Genomic DNA, 20,866 nt, shown 5'->3' with positions numbered 1-20,866 from the left:
ACCCAAAAAAAAAGAAGAAGCCTTTTTGTTATAAATAGACAAACGTTGGAGAGGTAACTTGTCACATCCCGCCCCGGGGCGGATCACTTCCCGGCCCCGCTCCACCACCGTAGCACGATATTGTCCGCTTTGGGCTTACCATTCCCTCACGGTTTTGTTTTTGGGAACTCACGAGCAACTTCCCAGTGGGTCACCCATCATGAGAATGCTCTAACCCCCTTCTCGCTTAACTTCGGAGTTCCTACGGAACCCGAAGCCAGTGAGCTCCCAAAAAGCCTCGTGCTAGGTAGGGATGAGAATATACATATAAGGATCACTCCCCTGGGCAATGTGGGATGTCACAATCCACCCCCCTTAGGGGCCTGACGTCCTCGTCGGCACACCACGACTAGGGTTAGGCTCTGATACCAACCGAGATCAGGGCATGCTGGCCGTCACGTGGAAGTGACGTAACCAGCATGCCCTGATCTCGGTCAGGGTGTGTCATAACTTTTGCCCAGGACAGGAGTGAAGCGGGTGCAATTTATCACACTGTTTAGTTTGTAATTCTAACACAAAAGGATTGCAAGTAAAAAGAGGAAGAGAGGGATACTGAGGCATACAAGACAAGGCGGCCTTCGTGCACATAGAACGAGGCAAACTCCTAGGTGTTCAGAAGACAAGTCGAGCTCCATGCACGGAAGAATATATTTTGAAGAACAAGAATATGATAGCTTGTTGCTCAATAAATCGTAAATCCGCTTCCAAATACATTATGAAAATTCATATATATATATTGGTGTTTAGATTGTTGGTAGGGTTTTTTATTTTGGGATTTTATAGAATTAAATATTAATGAAAAACCCTTATATTTTAATAAAAGAACTTAATTTTTAATGAAAATGGCATAATTTTAATATAAAAAAATTATTAAAAAAAAGACTAGACGCGTGGGACTTGTGTGTCCATCAAAGACACTGTTTATGAAATTGAATACTATTTATGAAACTAAGCTATTTATGAAACTGAAACACTATTTACAAAATTGAACACTATTTATGAAACTGAACACTATTTACGAAATTGAACGGTACTACACTATTTATTGGCCCAATTTCATATATAGTGCCTAGTTCTTGATCATGTTTCATAAATAGTGTCTATTTATCGGGTCCAGTTTCATAAATAATGTATAATAATTAGTACAATTTCATAAATGTCTCTTTCTTGGTCTGGTTTCATAAATAGTGTCTAGTAATTGATCCACTTTCATAAATAGTGCCTAGTTCTTTGTCATGTTTCATAAATAGCATCTAATTCTTGATCCAATTTCATAAATAGTTTCCATCTATCGGTTTAGTTTTAGAAATGGTGCCTAATTCTTGGGTTTCGTTTCATAAATAGTGTCTACTTATTAGTCTAGTTTCATAAATAATGTCTACTTGTTGGTCTAGTTTCATAAATAGTGTCTACTTATTGGTTAAGTTTTATAAATAGTGTCTAATTCTTAGTTTAGTTTCATAAGGTTTGAAATTTAGACCCTTTTTGGTCTTGTAAAAACACCCATTACGCCTAAAACGATGAACCATTTAGATCAAAATTTTGAGAAGATTATGTCACATCCCAGCTCGACTCCGCCTAGCACGATATTGTCCGCTCTGGGCTTACCATTCCCTCACAGTTTAGTTTTTGGGTTTCGGCACAAGAACTTCCCGGGGGGGTCACCCATCATAGGACTGCTCTCGCCCAAACTCACTTAACTTCGGAGTTCTTATGGGATCTGGAGCCAGTGAGTTTCCAAAAGGCCTCGTGCTATAGGGAGGGGAGTATGTACATATAAGACACATCACCCCCCTCTCCGTTGGTTGATGTGGGATCTTACAATCCACCCCACTTAAGGGGAACCCAGCGTCCTCGCTAGCGCATCCGCACCGAACGGCAGAGTGACTCTGATACCAAATTGTCACATCCCAGCTCAACTCCGCCGTAGTACGATATTGTCCGCTCACGACTTACCATTCCTTCACGGTTTTGTTTTTGGGTTTCAGCACGGGAACTACCCAAGGGTGTCACCCATCCTAGGACTATTCTCGCTCAAACTCACTTAACTTTGAAGTTTCTATGTGATCCGAAGCCAGTGAGTTCTCAAAAAGCCTCGTGCTATATGGAGGGGAGTATATACATATAAGGCATATCACCCCCTCACCGTTGGTCGATGTGGGATCTTACCGATTATGTCTTCAGTAATTATATTTAAAAAGTTGTTTTCAATTACCAAATTAAAATTCCCTCACATTTTTTACATACCTACAATAATTAAATGTAGCTCTCCATCCAATTTCTTTAGCTTGGGTGTCATTTTGGAGAAATTTGTCCTTCTGCTCGTAACACAAGTGGTACAACATGTGTTATTATGTAAATGGTGGGAAATTTTATTTTTTATGTTATTAATTTTTTAACACAAGAATCTCACCACTTGTATAGAGACACGTGGTGTACCACCTTGTATTCCGAGTACATTGAAAAATCTCTCATCATCTTAACTACTATTGGGAAACACCACAACAAAAATAAAATTGGGAAATGTAATCAATTTGAATTCTTTCTCTTATTCTAAAAAGAAAAAAGAAAAAAAGAAAAAAAACAAACAAACTCTTAAGACAACGGGGAAAAAAAAAAAAAAAAAAGAGTGGAAAGGAGGAAAGGAGGATGAGGGAGGTGGGCGGAATTTAGTAAATGATTTTTTATTTGAACAATCGATATTATCTATACTAAGAGAAGGATGATGAGTTAGCAATAATATAGTTCAAATTTGTTTTTGGCAATAATCATTAAATAAAGTTAGTTGATGATTTTTTTTATTAATTGCAAAGATTAATTTAAAACCTTTTTTCATTAGTTTTTTTTTTTTTTTTTTTAAATTTCTTCTTAAACTCATTATTGTTCTGGAAAACCACTGTTCTTATTCCCGTTATCATAAAGAAATTATTAATATTTGAATTTTTTTTGTACCAAATTTAATTCTCTGGGTTAATTTGATATTTTTTTTCTTGAACAAATTGTGATTCTCTATATGTAATCTTTGTAATTCGTTTACAAAGAACAATAAGGTGCGATGGTTTGCCAGCGTGTAATGCTAATGTCAAACCCCAGCTTTGTGCTCGTCAAATTAAAACATGAAGCTTTAATGGAGTCAAACTACAAACCCCCATCTTAACAAGGTGTAAGAAAGTTGGCAATTCCTTTAATGCAGTTGTGTGGAGTTGTGTGACTTTACTTGGGTTGACAGACACCCATCTTCACTTGTTCATGTACTTAATAAAGATGGACTGCCTTGCCCACATTAATTTTCTTTGTTTGTGCAAGGGGTGACGCTAGTTGTTTCCTGGTAGTGCCCGGCTTTCTTCCCCTTACACTTCCAGCTTTGTTATTTGCTTGTTTGCCTTGTTGTGGGCTTTCGTTGTCTTTGGCATCTTTGCCCTGTTTATAAATTCCAGTTAACCAAAATAATAAAAAAAATAAAAATATGGGAAATGTTATTGGCACTTTAAAAATCTCATTCGATTTTTCTTTCAAAATATAGAAAGTTTGGAGCGTAGAATGAGATTTTTGGAGTGCCAATAACAATTCCCAAAAATATAAAAACTACAAACATTAGAACTCAATCCATGCAGCGTTTCGGGTGACTCTATCCATTAGAACTCAACTCCCCATCAAAATGTCATCGGAAAGTTTCATATCACTGGTCGACTACAAACATAAAATCTTCCGTACAGTAAACTTCCGAAATTCAAATGATAGAAAATCACTAGAAATGTAAAGGATGCCAAGAGAAACTCATTCGTTACGATATAGTTTGTTCATTTATACATTAAATATTGTTATACACAGAATGTTACAATCTGACTGCGTCCATTTGATTACGATCACACTAGGATAGGATGATGAAGGTTAAGAGGGGAAATCAAAGAAATAGGGATACTCTGGGAATTTAATTTAATGACCCTGTAACAATTTGTGTTGTATTGACTCTTTGCCGGCAGACTTGACCATCTAGAAAAAACATCAGTACATAGAAGTATTGTGTTGACTTGGCCTGGCCTGGCAGCTGCAAACGCAACTTCCAGGAAGCTTAAAAAAAAAAAGAAGCATTTCTTATGAAGTTGCATAAGCATAAGCCAAAAGTATTCACTGTTAGAAATCAACCTCTAGAAGTGCTTTTTGTTTCTCCCTTCACTTTTCTTACCTGGAAAGGAACAATGGCTATCGGAGAGGCCTTTCTTTCTGCCTTTCTTCAAGTTTTGTTTGACAGATTGGCTTCCAATGAGTTTGTAGGCTTACTGTGCGGGAGGAAGTACGATGACTTGCTGGACAAGTTGAAGGTCACTCTTCTGACTGTTACGACGCTGCTTAATGATGCCGAGGAGAAGCAGTTTTACAACGTTGCTGTGAAGAAGTGGTTGCACATGACTAAAGATGCGCTCTATGATGCCGAGGACTTACTAGATGATCTCGCTAGCGAAGCCTTGGCTTGTAAGATGGCAGCTGAATCTCCGGCCACCACTAAACAGGTATGGAATTGGAACCGTATTTCTACCTCTCTCAGTCCATCTAGTAGAGGGATCGAACATAAGTTGGTAAAGATAATTGAGAGGTTGGAATTGATTGCCCAATATAAAAATGTTCTGGGGTTGAAAGACAATGTTCTAGCCTTTAGACATAGATCACCAACAACTTCGTTGGTAGATGAATCATGTGTTTACGGCAGGAGCTGTGACAAAGAGGAGATAATTCGAGTTTTGTTATGTGATGAACCAACTAGTAGAAAGGTTGGTGTAGTTCCTGTCATTGGCATGGCTGGAATTGGAAAGACGACTCTTGCACAACTGATTTACAATGATGAAAGAGTGGACAAGCATTTCGATTTAAAAATTTGGATGTTTGTGTCTGATCATTTTGATGCAGTGAGGGTGACGAAAACAATTCTCGAGTCTGTCAATATGAAAAATGTTGATCTTGATGACTTGAATCTACTTCAAGTTTGTTTGAAAGAAAAATTGGCTGGAAAGAGATTCTTGATTGTTTTGGATGATGTTTGGAACGAGAGGAATGATGATTGGGATCTCTCATGGATTCCTTTCAGAGCAGGGAGAAGCGGAAGCAAGATAATTGTAACAACGCAAAACAGCGATGTTGCATCAAGCATGGGTACGGTTCCAGCTTATCATTTGACAGGTTTATCATTTGAAGATTCTTGTTTATTGTTCAAGAGCCAAGCATTTGAGAATCGAATCATTGATGCTAATCTCGAAGCCATTGGTAAGGAGATTGTCAGCAGGTGTGATGGTTTGCCCATGGCAGTGAAAAGATTCGGAATCCTATTGCACTCTAGAAGGGAAGAAGATGAATGGAAGGATATGTTCAGTAGGAAAATATGGGATCTACCAGATGATGAAAGTAACATCCTTCAGACTTTAAGATTAAGCTACCATCACCTTCCTGCACATTTGAAGCCGTGTTTCGCATATTGTTCCTTGTTCCCTACGGAATTTGAATTTGACAAAGATTCACTTGTTCTGTTGTGGATGGCGGAAGGTTTGCTTGAGCAACCAAAAGGAAATAAAACTTTGGAAGATGTCGGTGGGGAGTATTTTCAGGAGCTGGTATCCAGATCATTCTTTCAACAATCACTTCACAATCGATCAAGATTTGTAATGCACAACCTCATGAAAGAGCTAGCTCAATTTGTTTCTGGAGAGTTCTGTTTCAGATTGGAGGATAAAGTCGACGACAGCAATCAATACAAAGCATATGAGAAGGCTCGCCATTCTTCATATATTCGCCGCCAACGTGAGTTCACTACAAGGTTTGACTCCTTCAGCAGACTTGAGTGCTTACGCACCTTCCTTCCGCTGGATGATTTGGATCCAACAGACGGAACTGGATTTAGCTATTTGGCTAACAAAGTCCCTCGTGATCTACTTCCAAAGTTGCGATATCTGCGAGTGCTATCTTTCAATGCTTGTCGTATTACTGAACTGCCAGATACAATAGGCAATTTAAAGCATCTACGCTATCTGGACCTCTCTCGCACTGCAATTAAAAGGTTGCCTGATTCTACGAGTATGCTTTGCAATTTACAAACATTGTTATTAGTAGAATGTCGCTCTCTCACTAAGTTGCCAGCAGAAATGGGGAACCTGACAAGCCTACGCCATCTTCATATTGACGGAAGCAGATTAAAAGAGATGCCACTGCAAATGTGTAGACTGAAGAATCTCCAATCCTTGTCTAATTTTATGGTAGGTCGGGAGAATGGCTGTGGAATTAAAGACTTGAGCGACATGCTGCAACTTAAGGGATCCCTTATCATTTCAGGACTGCAGAATGTTGTGAATTTTGTAGATGCAATGGAGGCTAATGTGAAGGGCAAGGAAGGACTTGATCACTTGGTGTTCCAATGGAGTGACAGTTCTGATGATTCGCTCGCTGATACAGATGAAGAGGATGTTTCTGACATGCCACAAGTTCACAGAATCCTAGACGATCTCAACATCAGAGGTCATAGTGTTACGAGATTTCCGAGTTTTAAGGAAACCATGGATGCTTATGAACAAGAGGCCAATGAGTTAAGGTTGAAAAGGAGAAACAGTATGGATGGTTCAAGAAATGAAAGATCTGAGATGGTTGTATTCGAGATGCTGCAACCTCATAAAAATATAAAAAAAGTTACGATTGAAGACTATGGAGGCACAAAATTCCCCAGTTGGATTGCGTCCCCATTGTTCTCCAATATTCTATATTTAAAGCTCATCAACTGCAGGAAGTGTACACGACTGCCGGCACTCGGGCAACTTCCTTCACTAAAAGACCTCATTGTTGAAGGGATGGAGGGCATAACAAGTATAGGCGTCGAGTTCTATGGGGATTACCATTCATCTGTCCTTCCATTTCCGTCGTTGGAGACCCTAAAATTTGACTACATGATAAACTGGGAGGAGTGGTCTTCTTCTGGGGTTGAAGGACGGGAAGATTTCTGTTGCCTGAAAAAGATTGAAATTCTAAACTGTCCAAAGCTCAAAAAGTTCTCTCAGAACTTCTCAGCCTTGAGAAAAATGAGAATTAAGTGGTGTGAGGAATTGATTGCTCTTCCAAGCCTTTCAAAGACAGATAATCGTTTAGAGCAACGCGGAGAATTCCCTAACCTCCTTGAGCTTTTTATATGGACATGTCCCAACCTAAGGGAATTACCTAGCATATTTCCGTCTCTGCAAGTCCTCGAGATAAATGGATGTCAAGAACTAACAGAGCTGCCCAAGCTCCCTTTGATCAGGGAGTTGGAACTTAAAAAGTGCAATGAGGAGATACTACGAAGTATAGTTGGACTTTCCTCGCTGACCTACATGCATTTGCATCAAATTCCCGGGCCAACACGTCTACTTGAAGGGTTTCTACAACACTTGACAGCTCTTGAAGAGTTGAAGATTGTGCATCTCAGCGAGATGGTCACTTTGTCTAATGAGATTGGATTGCGAAATCTCAAGCACCTCCAACGCTTGGAAATTTCAGGATGTCCATTCTTACAGGAGTTGCCACAATGCTTGCACCAACTCTCATCTCTTAAGGAGTTTAAAGTTTGGAGATGTCCTTCACTTGTATGCTTTCCGGAAACAGGTTTTCCTTCCACGCTTAGAGGCCTTGAGATCAAGGGTTGTGATGCTCTCCAACTCCTACCAGAATGGAAGATTCAGAACAGCACTGACTTGTGTTTTCCGCTTGAGTACTTGGTAATTGAAGGCTGTTCTTCTCTGAAGTCGTTTCCGAAAGGTGACCTTCCCAGCACACTCAAAGAACTTGAAATCCAGAACTGCAAAAATTTGGAATCCCTTCCAAAGGACATGATTCACAATAATAGTTCTCTTGAGTTTCTTAAGATTTCCGGGTGTCCTTCTGTTACATCCTTTCCGAGAGGTACTTTTGGTCTCCCTGCAGTAACATCCGGCGTAGTCATGAACCTTAAACAGCTCATCATCAATGACTGCACCAACCTCCAGTTCTTACCTGAAGGTCTGCACAACCTTGTTCATCTCAATAATTTGGAAATTACTGAGTGTCCACTTGTCGAGTCTATCGCGGAATTTGACCTACCAAACTCCATGCTGAAAGCAATTAAAGTTTCTGATTGTAGAAGCCTCAAGTCCCTACCAAAACGTATGCACAACCTCACGTCTCTTCAAGAACTATGCATAGAAAGTTGCCCTAGTCTCGTCTCATTTCCAGATGGTGGATTGCCAACTAATCTATCTTCATTGTCGATCATGGATTGTGAAAACTTCAAGCCTTCATTCGAGTGGGGGCTGCACAGACTCACCTGTCTCACCAACCTCGCCTTTGGTGGTTGTCAAGGACTGGTGTCATTCCCAGAGGATTGGCTGTTGCCTATCAGTTTATCCTCTCTTCAGCTTCAGCGACTGCCAAATCTCAAGTTCCTACCCAACAGACTTAACAATCTCACCTCTCTCGATAATCTGGAAATATCGGAATGTGACATACTTCAAACCTTGTTTGAAGAGGAGCAACCGAAGATGCTTCAAAATTTTGAAATTCTGGGATCCACTCTCACTAGTGGTTTTGTGTAAATTGATTATAATTCTGTGTTCATCAATGCAAAAGATCCATTCACTTCAATTTCTTACCAGTCGATATATGTCGTTTAAAAATCTAGTTTTCCATCTGTGTTGCATCTGTGACATATAGCATTCTGGTCAATGGGAACCTTCAGGACTTATTCAACCAAGTCGGGGATTAAGACAAGGTGATCCAGTATCTCCAGTCTTGTTTTTAATATGTGCGGAGCGTTTATCTGCACTTATTAGGAGGAGGGAAGATGGTTGTCTACATGGCTTTCAAATCTCGGCAAATAGTCTGACTATGTGAGAGAGCACACAAAAAGACCTAAGAAGCAATTGATGGAAGTGATGAAGATCATCTCGGATTGCAGGCGGACAGTGCTTCGAAGAGAAGGTTCTGACGATGTCTGGAATGGTGGAGGTGAGGGTTCATGGCTAGGCGGAACATTTCTTATCTCCGGCGGGTAAAGAGGTTCTACTGAAAGCTGTGGCCTCGGCATTACCCGATTCTGCAATGTCAAGCTTAAAACTGCCGGTCAAACTATGCAAGGAAATAGAAAGACTACCATCAAGGTTTTGGTGGAGGGACAAAAAAGCACTCAGAAAGGAGTTCATTGGGGTACTTGGAGCAAGGTCACAACATAGCAAATGCTTGCCAAAATTTGGATGGCACATTCTACAGTGTCCGGAATCTCTCTTAGCGCCGCCACTTTGAGGCCAAAAATTGCCTTAAAAGACAATTTAAATAAAATCTCTTGTTTGCTCAAGCAAAGCGATCTCGATTGAGTCGATTCTAGGCCGCAGTACATAAACAAAAAAACGAACAGAAGACGTATATCTTAGGAGGAGCTTCCACTCTGTCCGGGTTTAACCTGGGATTTGATGGCAGACTAGAAAACCACCTGCAGACACACAACGCCAAGTGCAACATTTCTGTTTGCTCGACCAAGTTATCTCAATGATTAAATTCTATGCCGAAGGAAAAACCTACCAAGCCGTATGACAGGATTTACATGTAAACAAGCTGGCCCGAAGAGAGGGTGGGGAGAAAGGAGAGAGGAGATCGGGAGGATTAAAGTCAAGGCCGATATAAAATGGTCTACTGAGGTGTTTGCCCGTGCATTGGTGGCCCTGGTGGAGGTTGGGGCATACCAGATTGACCCCTAGACTGCAATACGCAAGACAAGGACAAATTAGCTTTTCCCGAGTTAATGTTGAGATTTATGAAAATTTCTGTACCACCAAGGTACAAATTATTGTCTTACCTGATAAGGATTATACCCCGGATGCATGGGAATTTGCCCAGGCTGACCCCGATTGAAGGTGCCACCCTGAGGATACATTTGAGCTCCACTTGCATTTGTTGCGCTCTGCATGTTTGGCATACCATTTGGAAAACCTCCACTTGTAGGCAGAGATCCCGAGTGCATTGGGTTCATGCCCATAAAATGACCTTGTGGCAATGGGTGACCCATCTGATTCATTGTACCTTGAATTCCCTAAGGAACCAAACTAATTTTAATTACCACCAACTACGAGATTTTCCAGGAGTACATAGGCAACAAGGATCGTTCTAAAACCGAATGCAATCTTCACTATTTCTTGAAGTAAGAATATCTAACTTATAAAACAATATTCCAGGGGGATCCAATTTATAAAAATAAGACGTGAATAAATGTAATAAATAATTCTGTGAAAAAAGATGGCATACCATTGGCATTGAATGTGAGGTAGGAACAGATGAAGGCATAGATCCAGGCCCTGAAGATGGCATACCAAGTGGTGGCATTTGGGGTGGCGGTCGATGTAAATGAGGATGCGGCAGCAAGGGTAAATGGGATGGAGGCTGCAAATGTGGCATATTTGGAGGTGCCATAGACATAGGGGGCATTTGTTGCGGGTGACCTTGGTGTTGGTGTTGGTGTTGTGGCATCTGTTGAGGAATTTGCTGATATTGTTGCTGCTGATTCACAGCAAGAAGAGAGGGGTGTGGACCAGACGGGAGAGGTGGAGCACCTAACGCCATCGAAAGTGCATGAGGCTGCTGTTGCTCCCCCTGATTTGATGCATCAAGTGATAACGGCATAGCAACTCCAACACCTGGAATAGTTCCTTCATTTCGAGTCAACCCAGGAACAAATGGTCCAGGAGTTGGTGGTCCTTCAGGTACTGGAAAATTACTAGTCATGCGACCACCAAAAGCAGGGTTTTGCTCACCATAACCTGAGAAAAATAAAAATAACATGATGCGCTGATCAATTCAGGACGCATTTACCTTAATTAAAGTACAAATTCATATGCAGGGTGTGGGAGGGTGGGTTTTTGTGTGCGCCACGCACACACTTATATGTGCATTTTTCTCTATAATATGACCCCCTGTACGTAGCATATCGAGTATTAAGACCATGTCATACCCAAACTTGAAAACAAAATATCCTAAATGCTGACGACATTAGTTATTTTTTAAATAAATACCCTTAAAGGGAAATGTTGAGTCATGCTTGGTGTTGCACAAGTCAAACGTAAAATGCTGAAAATATGACTTCTATTTGATAAGATAATGGGCTATATAGTTTACCATTTTGATTTGGGGGTGGCAAAGTACTACCTTGATTTTGGCTGGTGTTAGATTTATCACGACCAGTATCTCCTGGCCTATTTCTGCACCAAAACTTCGTAGTGTGATCATTGCTACCACTGCAGAAGAACAATAAAAGTAAATGAAGCCACTGCCAAACCAAAACAGTATTTCAGATAATTGTGACACTAGCTTGTTGAGAGTACACCAATATTATTCCATAACAAAAAATCCAAAACATCAAGATCCATATGCTCATTGATCCTTGGCCGAACATTAGACACATCTAAATGAAGCCCAATCACTACAGAATTTGGATTTTGGTAAAGGTAGTAGACAAAGACACAACTCATATTAAACAAATAAGATCCAATCCATAAGTTAAGGGAAACAACTCAGGGCACAAAGAATGTTCTTATTCCAGAGACATGCCTCCTCTGACAAATCACAAGGTTTTAAAAATAGGTGGTTCCCGTTGATCTAAACTTCTAGCAATTTTTGTACGAAATTGCATTACTGTCAAGAAGCAAACTCACGTTATGATGTGTTATGCTCCACTTTCACATAAAAATTTACAACAGCAATCTCACAGCCAGCAAAGTGATTAAGGACAAACCCAACATAGTTTCTATTCTTCATCCGGTTTCCTATATGTTAGTTCGCTTGAGATTCATTTACACAGGAAAAGGAAAAAAGAAAAGAAAAAATCATCAGAGCATCTTGGAATTGCCACTAAATCCTAGGACAAAGTGCTCTGTCAAAAATTGAATGCTTTAATGACATAGCTTTTGAGGCAACTGCATTCACAAAGGGAAAATCAAAGGTAGGCCATCTTAGGAGATCATTTTACAAGTAAACTTAATGATAAAGTGAATTGGTTTTGGGAGCATTCCAGTTTTGGCAATTTTCACAATTCACATCTATAACATAAAAGTTTGAAAGGGGGAAGATCTTAATAAAAAAAAGAACAGAAAACATGTTATGAAGACAAGTAATACATACCTGCAGAGAAGATAACCGATAGGATGCCATGCAAGATCCCACACACTGTGATCATGTGCATTGGGAATTTCAACCTGGGGAGTTTCATGCCTGTGCATCAGGATATTTTAGCTTTCAGAAACTTCCAAGTTATAATGAAGATCCATATGAACATAATAATAGTAATTCGTACTGAAAACTTGAAGATATCGTCATTTTCTCCAGTCATCTAAAAGGACATAAATTGTAAATATGTAATACGTCTTTTTTTTTTCTTTTTTTCTTTTTTTCTTTTTTTTTTTTTGTCAATAATACGTCTTTGCAATAAAGCAATTTATATTTCACTATTATTAATTCATAAGATATCTTACTATTATTTTTCCTCACTTATTTATTTCCAGCATTTTCTGTGATACTTAAGTTCCAAGAAGCACTGATACTGTCCCTTCTCCCCTCAAGATGGATCAGTTCCATATATGCTTCCTGATAACAGATTACACTTTCCATATCTATATGACTAATTTGGTTCAAAGGGTTGCCTTATAATTCTAATAGAATTAAAATATGGGTTTCCTTACTTTCTAAACCATTCATTTCTTTCTAGAAAATACATACGTGTTGCAACAAAGACAAGTATGTAAAATTAAAAGGTTTAGAAAATACATACGTGCACTTAATTAAGAGTAAATCATAAAGGAAACTGAAGATCATAGGAGGTACTAGGATTGAGAATAGAATTTACCCAACAATCCAATGGTAAATGGATCCATCAAAACTCCCACTAACAAAATATTCTTCATGAAACGGATGCCAAGCCAGAGCTGACAAAATTTCAAAGAATGACAACCATAAATATTATACAATATATACATATAAAATGTTGATTAATATCTTGAGCACATTAACTTTGGCCCTCCATTGATGAGGCATGTGCATAATAAAGATGCAAGGGAAATGGGAGGAAGTTTTCCAAACAGAAATATTTTGCAATACTAATAATACAAGTTACAACAAACAATAATCATAATGACGCTCATCCATGAGAAATTTAATAAGAGTCAACAATAATGCCAAACAGTACCAGAAATAATAAAAACAATCCAACAGGGATGAACAAAATGGGATACTTGGGACCAATAAGGCAAAATTTCGAGAAAATAGATGATAAGAGTTTGATGGATGAAATGGAGGTATCCTTTTGTGAAAGAAAAAACACAAAATCATTTGAAAAGAACTGTCATTAGGTTAGCTATTCATTATGGGGCCAATATTACTTTTAATAAAAGCAAGGGTAATGTATGAATGTAGCAGAGACTATGGTTCTGGTTAAAGGTGTTCAGTGAGGCCATCTAAGTTGGGTTATCAAACATGAGAGAGGCTTTATTTTGGGAGATGCATTAGCTTTATGGCAAGAGGAAGAAGGCTATGGTTCTAGGAAGATGCGCCGTGTGATGGCTGCTTTTCATGTAATATGAGTGGAGAGTAAAAGAAGGACATTTGACAATGTGAGTGGGTGGTGAGGCGGAGTATTTGTCGGAGAGGGTTCTCTTTTAAGCAATTCTATCAGGGTTTGCTCAGAGATATTCTATGAGTGGAGAGTCAAAGAAGGGTATTTGACAATGTGAGCGGGTGGGCAGGTAGATTATTTTTGCGAGAGAGTTCTTTCTTTGCAAGCTTTCAAATAGGAATGCAGCTGTAATAAGTGTCCATTGTTTCTTTGCTAATTTTTTTTGTTTTGTTTTAGAGCTCTCCAGATCTTTGATCTGGTGAACATCTTTTACACTGTTTTATGCTAATTCTTTCTCTTTATTTTTTGTGAAAACTATTTCTCTCTCTTTAATGTCATTGTGTTTCCTATCCAAAAAAAAAAAATGTACACAGAGATAAGAATATTAAGATGGATTGATCAGGATAACCAAAAAAGGTAAGTCCAAACACCAAGGCATTAAGGAAACATCGAAGGTGGCACCTATTAGTGACAAGATAAGAGAAATACTAAGGTATCAGAAGAAACTTCACTGACCAGTCACATCCTTTCGATGCCCGCGGAAGGATGCAAGTTCTTTCATGGCCCTTATGTCATAAACCTGAGAGTATGGGGTGCAACAATATCATCAGCCACAGGAGGAAACTATAAATTTTCAATGAACAAAGAGATCCATTATCAATTTAAGTGACAGTTCAGAAGAAAAAAAAAATTGGCCACCAACCTTGATGATTTGATCCTTCGAAGCAGTTAGCACCCAGTTACCATTTTGGTTCCATTTAACCGAGAGCACCATATTTTTATGGCCATGACTGCAAAGACATGCATAACATTTTAATAGAAATTTAAATAATAAATAACTTACAGGTTTAACTGCAATATCTCTCTACTTACAACGAACAGAGTTCTCGCCCTGACTTAGCATCCCAAAGTTTAACAAGACTGTCTTTCCCACCTACAGTGTAACCCAACCATATTGAAGTAATCGAACATTGACTTACAATAAGATCTCGATATCAACTTGGAAGAGAATTTTTGCAAATACCTGAAACTAGTAGAGATTTAGTAGGGTGCCAGTCAACACTCTTCACATCCCAACCATGGCCTGCCTGAGTTCAAACCACATAGAGAAATTCTAAGGTTACTCCATGCACTTCTTAAGCATGCAAATCCCAAGAACATGACGTCAAAAACTTTAAAAACAAAGAAACTTAATGCAGTTATGAATCTAAGATAATCTGTTCATGGATTTTCTGCTTTGAACCCAATAAAGTATTCCAACAATAGATCAACAACATATCCCGAGTACTGAGAATGCTACATGCTCTATGCATTTAGATGAAGCATCAAAGCAGTCCCAAACTTACAGACTAGGGATCACTCTTTAAACAAGATTTTGTGCCATTCGAAGTTAAATTTTAGTTAAAACCCCTTTTGGTCTTATGGTCTAGCTAACCCAACTTTACACCCTGGTAATACTTCCTGACATTTAAGGAGGGAGGGAAACAACTATATTGGCTGTTCAAACAGCTAGGGGTCCCGCAATGCGAGATCCCACTTAGAAGCTTTTCTCATACGCATACTCAAAGCACATGCTGAAATGGGTAAACATCCTCTCCATTAACAAAAATTTGAGGAAATGGACTCTTCATTTCACAAACTTGTGATTTTCAACCAGCCATAGTATATGTTTAACTTGGTTGATGTGATGTATCTCAAGTCATACTAACCCAAATTAACTAAATATATAGCAACTCCCACTTCTCAATACAACAAAATGTAAATAAACAAACAGGTCCCAATAAACACCAGTTTACTGGGTGTCAAAATACGTAATGCAGAAAACAAGAAATTGGAGTATTTGGAAAGAGAGCTTGAAAGAGACTTTAAGAAAAGATATGGAGTACTTGGAGCTAACGGAAAACTTGGTGCTAAACCAAGCGCAATAGCGTTCTAAGATTCATATAGCCGACCAATTAGTGGGATAGGGCTTGGTGGTGGTGGTTGTTGTTGTAGAAAACAAGAAATCCCCAGAAACAATCTAACACTTCGAAATAAAGTATATTTCTGTCACAACATTCCAATCCATTGCCAAAACCAGAAAATTTCTGGTAGGCAACCAGGGTTACCAATTATGAAAGCTACATTGAAAAGGAATATAGATCCTAAGGTTTTCCCTTACAAATCTGAATGGGAAACGTATTTAAAATAATAAATAAAGAGAGAAAATATAATATTAAGATGAATTCAATTTCACATAGAAAATGGATGTCTATGTGTTTAGAGCTTTGGATGAAGGGTATGCATTTCTTTTATTGTACAGATAACAACATACCAATAACATCATATAGAAGTACTTGGATTGAACTAGCAACCCATGCTCAACAAGCTCAGGCTATATCCATTGTGTAGTCAAAGCACTTTACCAGTCAGTGTGCGCTCTTCTTGGCACCGTGCAAAGTCCCAAACTTTAACAGTATTATCATCGGAGCAGGAACAGAATTTCAAGTCAGTCTTGCAGAAGCTGTTACAACGGCCCAGTTAACAAATGTCTGAAGCAGAATGAATAATATTATGCAAACAGGAGAATTTACCTTAAGTCGCGAACAGATTCTTTATGAGCAGATTTATTTGCCTTTACATTATTCATGTTGTTTTGCCAATACCTAACAAATACACCCATATGTATGAACAAGTTAAACTATCATAACTTTTCATTTAATAGAACTTATTAAAAATTAAAAAAATCATATCTGTAATTACTTTATTGCACCGCCATCATCACCAGAGACCATCCAATTGTCATTATGACTCCACACCATAGACCTGATTGCTTGATCATGAGCCTAGAAATTGAAGAAAAAATAATCAGCTCTCATTCTGATATCCATTGGACAGTAATTAAAAGAAATGGACGTCTAATTTTTTTTTTTCAAGAAGAAACTATAGAAAGTTATTATAACAACAGAAGAAATTACAACTAGTGGCTAAGAAATCCACCAACTAGCTAAGACCTCTCCAGTAGGACTACTTTACAAGTAACTAAAGCTGTACCAAATTCATTTTACGGCTGCTAACACATACATCACAATAATCCCTAAACTCATTCGAAACTGATGCCCAGAGGGCTGCCCAGTATCTTACTCTACCCATAGTTCCTCTACTCTCACTCCCTTATAATCCTCAAAATTCTTCTACTAACCTGAAGAATCATTTCAAAGTTAAATGATTGTCCATTCCAAAGAGTGAATTCCCCACTTTGAGAGCCAGTAATAAGACGTCTTCCTGTAGGAGTCCACTGTAAAAAGAAAAAGAGAGAGGATGAGGTCAGCGAAAATTAGAAGGATAGCTCAACAACAAAACCAATAAAATGACACAAAAAATTCCCTTTTTTGTTTTTTGTTTTTTTTTTTTTTTTTTTTTGAGAAGAAATGATAACACTTTATTAAAATAATAACATGAATTACAAAATAGTGGATAAGAAATCCACCATCTAGCAAAACTAGCTAAGGCCTCTCAAGTAGATCTATTTACAAGTAACATAACCTCAACCAAAATCATTTTACGGCTGCTAACATATACCACACTATATGAGAAAGAGAATAATCCCTGAACTCATTCAAAACTGATGCCCAGAGGGCTGCCCAGTGTCTTACTCTACCCCATAGTTCTGCTACCCCCACTCCATTATAATCCTTCAAAACTCTTCTATTACGCGCCGACCAGTGAGAATACAACCTTAAAAGTAAAACCGCTCAAGTGTTTAACACCAGAGCTCATATCCAATAGGATACACCCCTTGTACACCCTCCCTAAAACCGTGTGGATCACTCTCTCAACCTAGAGAAATATCCTCTCTAGTAACCCAACAGTAAACCCACTCCTGTAACACACCCAAGAGTAAATCCACTTTTGTATCCCATGCACTCAGATAATTCCCATCTGAGTCATACTTCAAACGACCAAGGCCTCCACCTTTGTATAGGGCTTACGAGAAGCAGCTAGAAATCAGTAGCCACTTCCTTGTACCAATGCACCGACTTGCATTAAATACACAAAATTTAACCCAGTTGTTCCACTAATGGAACTCTCTTGAGCCAGCCATAATTATCCGTCAATACACCAGCTAAATAACCACTATATTAATTTCAATACAATACCAAGAACCCAGTATGCGAATAATGCATGTCTTTCTGTCAAATTGTGTCAATACATGTCCAACCACATCCATTTACCATGAGTAAATTCATGGGAATTTCAAAAGCCATGCACCTCCACTTAGGAGGGAGGTTATTCTCAACAGCGTCTACATGTCATTGATGTCAGGTGTCAATCAAACAACAATACTATAGAAATGATAGTTGAACAATAAGATTATTCATTATTGAAAAGTTTTTGGAAATATGCCAGCCGGTAGTCACACCTCCCTCCAAAATAGGGATCCCAAGTTCAAATCTCCCTCCAAACAACATAACTCCAAACTCAAAAAGAAAACATCAACATGCTCAATGAAGGATGCACAGAAAAACATAAAAAACACATAGAGAAAGAGGATTTAGATTTTCTTTTGACCAAATCTGAATTGTAGTGAAACTTACCAAAACCCGATTAATCGGACAACGATTCTTGTTTAAAGAAGTGTGTACAAACTTTGCAGCAAAGCTAGTGGATGGATTATCTGAGTAGGCAACTGACGGCAACATCTACATTGAAAACACAATATTCATGCAAAATGAACATATAACCAAGTTCAGACAACAATTGGACTACCATCATGCTTCCAATTAAGAATTTCTTGAACACAAAGAAAAAATGAAATAGAAATAACAAGGACTACTGACATCAATTGCTGCTGCAGGTGTGGGTTGCAATACCGTTCTATCCCTTGCATCGCGCTGCCACATTCGAATCTGAACACAATAATGAATGATTTTAGGATACTTGATCACTAATATAAATTTGCAAGTTTACAAGACAATGACAACCAGAATCCTTAAAGGCTATGTTCACCTGAAAATGAAACAAAAATATCTGAAGGACATAACGTAGTGATCTTTTGTGAGTTTAACCTCTGGGTGGGAGTTTATTTTTAATTTTAGTGTGGTGGTTTCTGTTCTGATCTGTGCTTCGTAGGAGTGGTTGGGTTGTTGCAGGGATGTCTGTTGGACTGTTTTCTGGCCCGGAAGAGATGTTAAAACCCTGGTCCCTTCCTTAAGCATAGATAAGACCATATTGCAGGACATAACTTTTAAGATACATGGGTTTAAATAACATAAAAAAATTAACAAATCAATGCACACCCAAATTACATGTACCCATCAAATCAAAGGATGACTTCTTGCTGAAATGATGACTGTAGGAAAGTCAAAGAAACATGAACAAAAGTATAATGCAAAATAATGAAAACTTTACCTGCATATATCGCACGACAGTGCTAGTATAATCAACTGCCCTCCTGTGTGTAAGCTTTTTCATCCTTTTTCCAGGAAAACTGTCAGCATGAGCTGCAACAAACAAACCATTTGTCACTCATTATACATAAAAAAATTAAAAAAAAAAAAGGAAAATTCATTAAATTCTGCACTAAACCTCTTAGAAAAATTAAACCACTAATTTCAAATATTGTTTACACCTTCCACCTCACTGGCATACCCTTTTAAATTGCAAATCTAAAGAACTTCAAGATCCAAAACCAGTTCTAAGTGTTTAATTTACAGATTCTTTATTCAAAGCCGTGGCGCTTTAAAACTGTAAATCCAAAGTTGAAAATCCCAGTCAGAAAAAAGAAGTAAATTGCAACCAAATTCTTGTTTAGGTACCTCCCTACACTTAAAATTCTTTTATTTTTATTTTTTTGCATTAATTTTCAACCCAAAAGAACCAGAACAAAATAGCAAAGACAAAGGCATAATTTGGTACGAACCATCATAAGGAGGAGCGAGCCCAGGTTGGTTGTGATACTCTGGGGGCATATTAGTTGAAGAAGCCGACGGCTGACGCATCATTAGGGCCGGTGGCGGCGGGCCTCTATGAAATTCTCCACCTTGCTGCTGATGTTGCTGGTGTAGTTGCAAATGCTGTTGCTGGTGTTGTTGCAGATGCTGCTGCTGATGTTGTTGCAAATGCTGCTGCTGATGTTGAGGATGTTCCTGCTGATGTTGTGGGTGCTGTTGTTGGTGGTGTTGCTGTTGTGCATCAGGGTACATCATTGTAGCCCCAAATCAAAGTACTAAAGGGAAAAGAAAACAAAAACCAAAACCCCAGGATTAGAGAACAGAGAAGTGGAAAGTTGCACCAATTTAAACGCCTTCCGCTGAGCTGAAATCGAATTCAATTGGGATTAGCAGTCAGACTGGCTATGAATTCAAGGCAATGAAGGCCTAAGGGGTGGAAATTTAGAGTTTTAACACAGCATGGCCTTCTCATAGATATGGTTTCTTTTCATGAATTGAGAGAAAACCCATCAAACAATCGACAGACTTGAACAACTAGAGCGTAATAAAGCATGTAAAGAGCGAAAATTTAATCTGTTTAAAATAAATTAACAAATAAAAAATCTACAAATACAGCAAAAAAGACATAAAAAAAGGGTTTTTTTCACAACCCATAAATTGAATAATGGAATTGAACCAGTATACCATACTGAATAATGGAATTTAATAAAAATTAATAAATAAAAACCAAACTATTAAAAAAAAAAAAAGAGACTTACTGGGATTTGATAACTTTCTCAACCCAGAATTTAGTTCTGAGAACTGCAGTAGGATGTATGTAGAATGCCAGAAGCGGATTCGTTTCTTGAGGAAGAAGAGTGGAGACGGAAAGTATGAATCCGAGAGGGATTAAATTTGAAGTAGGAACCTGAGAAATTTGAGCATTCTGGAATCCGAATACGAAAGCGAGAGCTTGTGCTCTTCAAGCGGGGTAAGGGCAGTCCCTGATTTTTCAGTTGGGTCTCTCTCTCTTCGAGCGGGTTCATGTTCAGTCAAATTCGGCTGAGTTTTCCGCTTACGTACATCGACGCCGTTGGTTCCATCCTAACGGTCGAAATTACAACTCCGCAGCTAACACTTCACACCATCTCCAACAATGAGCTAAACGCTAACTTAAGACCATCTCCAACAATGAGCTAAACGCTAAATTTCCCCCTATTCACCCCCCCCCCCCCAACCCACTCCAACCCAATTCAAAATTTTGGGCTAAAAGCCAAAT

The 20,866-nt window shown here is 38.6% G+C and overlaps 2 protein-coding genes across 4 annotated transcripts; one reads left to right on the top strand and one right to left on the bottom strand.

Annotated features, from left to right (window-relative positions):
* Window positions 1–3,800: 3,800 nt before the first annotated feature.
* Window positions 3,801–8,667, top strand: LOC137748056 (putative disease resistance RPP13-like protein 1). Its single transcript, XM_068488154.2, has one exon. It carries the CDS (start codon window positions 4,137–4,139, stop codon window positions 8,616–8,618), a length of 4,482 nt encoding a protein of 1,493 aa, XP_068344255.2. The 5' UTR covers window positions 3,801–4,136; the 3' UTR covers window positions 8,619–8,667.
* A 537-nt stretch (window positions 8,668–9,204) lies between these two features.
* Window positions 9,205–20,804, bottom strand: LOC137748205 (flowering time control protein FY). Of its 3 annotated transcripts, XM_068488315.2 has the most exons (19): window positions 20,367–20,804; window positions 19,578–19,883; window positions 19,067–19,158; window positions 18,496–18,564; window positions 18,253–18,357; window positions 16,857–16,952; window positions 16,418–16,500; window positions 16,249–16,320; window positions 16,081–16,178; window positions 14,700–14,759; window positions 14,549–14,609; window positions 14,379–14,466; window positions 14,192–14,255; window positions 12,911–12,989; window positions 12,190–12,279; window positions 11,218–11,306; window positions 10,321–10,832; window positions 9,875–10,108; window positions 9,320–9,777 (listed from the first exon to the last, which is right to left on the bottom strand). In XM_068488315.2, exons 2-19 carry the CDS (start codon window positions 19,861–19,863, stop codon window positions 9,709–9,711), a joined length of 2,247 nt encoding a protein of 748 aa, XP_068344416.1. In that variant the 5' UTR covers window positions 19,864–19,883; window positions 20,367–20,804; the 3' UTR covers window positions 9,320–9,708. The 3 variants fall into 3 exon arrangements, with proteins under 3 accessions (XP_088536879.1, XP_068344416.1, XP_088536884.1); XM_088680753.1 differs by lacking the exon at window positions 12,190–12,279 and having other exon boundaries at window positions 9,205–9,777; window positions 20,367–20,727; XM_088680758.1 differs by lacking the exons at window positions 19,578–19,883; window positions 20,367–20,804 and adding an exon at window positions 18,665–18,864 and having other exon boundaries at window positions 19,067–19,122.
* Between the last annotated feature and the right edge of the window lie 62 nt (window positions 20,805–20,866).

This window comes from Pyrus communis, chromosome 2 (assembly GCF_041283825.1).
Source record: "Pyrus communis isolate YQ-2024b chromosome 2, ASM4128382v1, whole genome shotgun sequence".
Classification (NCBI taxonomy): Eukaryota; Viridiplantae; Streptophyta; class Magnoliopsida; order Rosales; family Rosaceae; genus Pyrus; species Pyrus communis.
The sequence above is the reverse complement of the archived record's forward strand: the minus strand, read 5'-3'. Positions and strand labels throughout refer to the sequence as shown.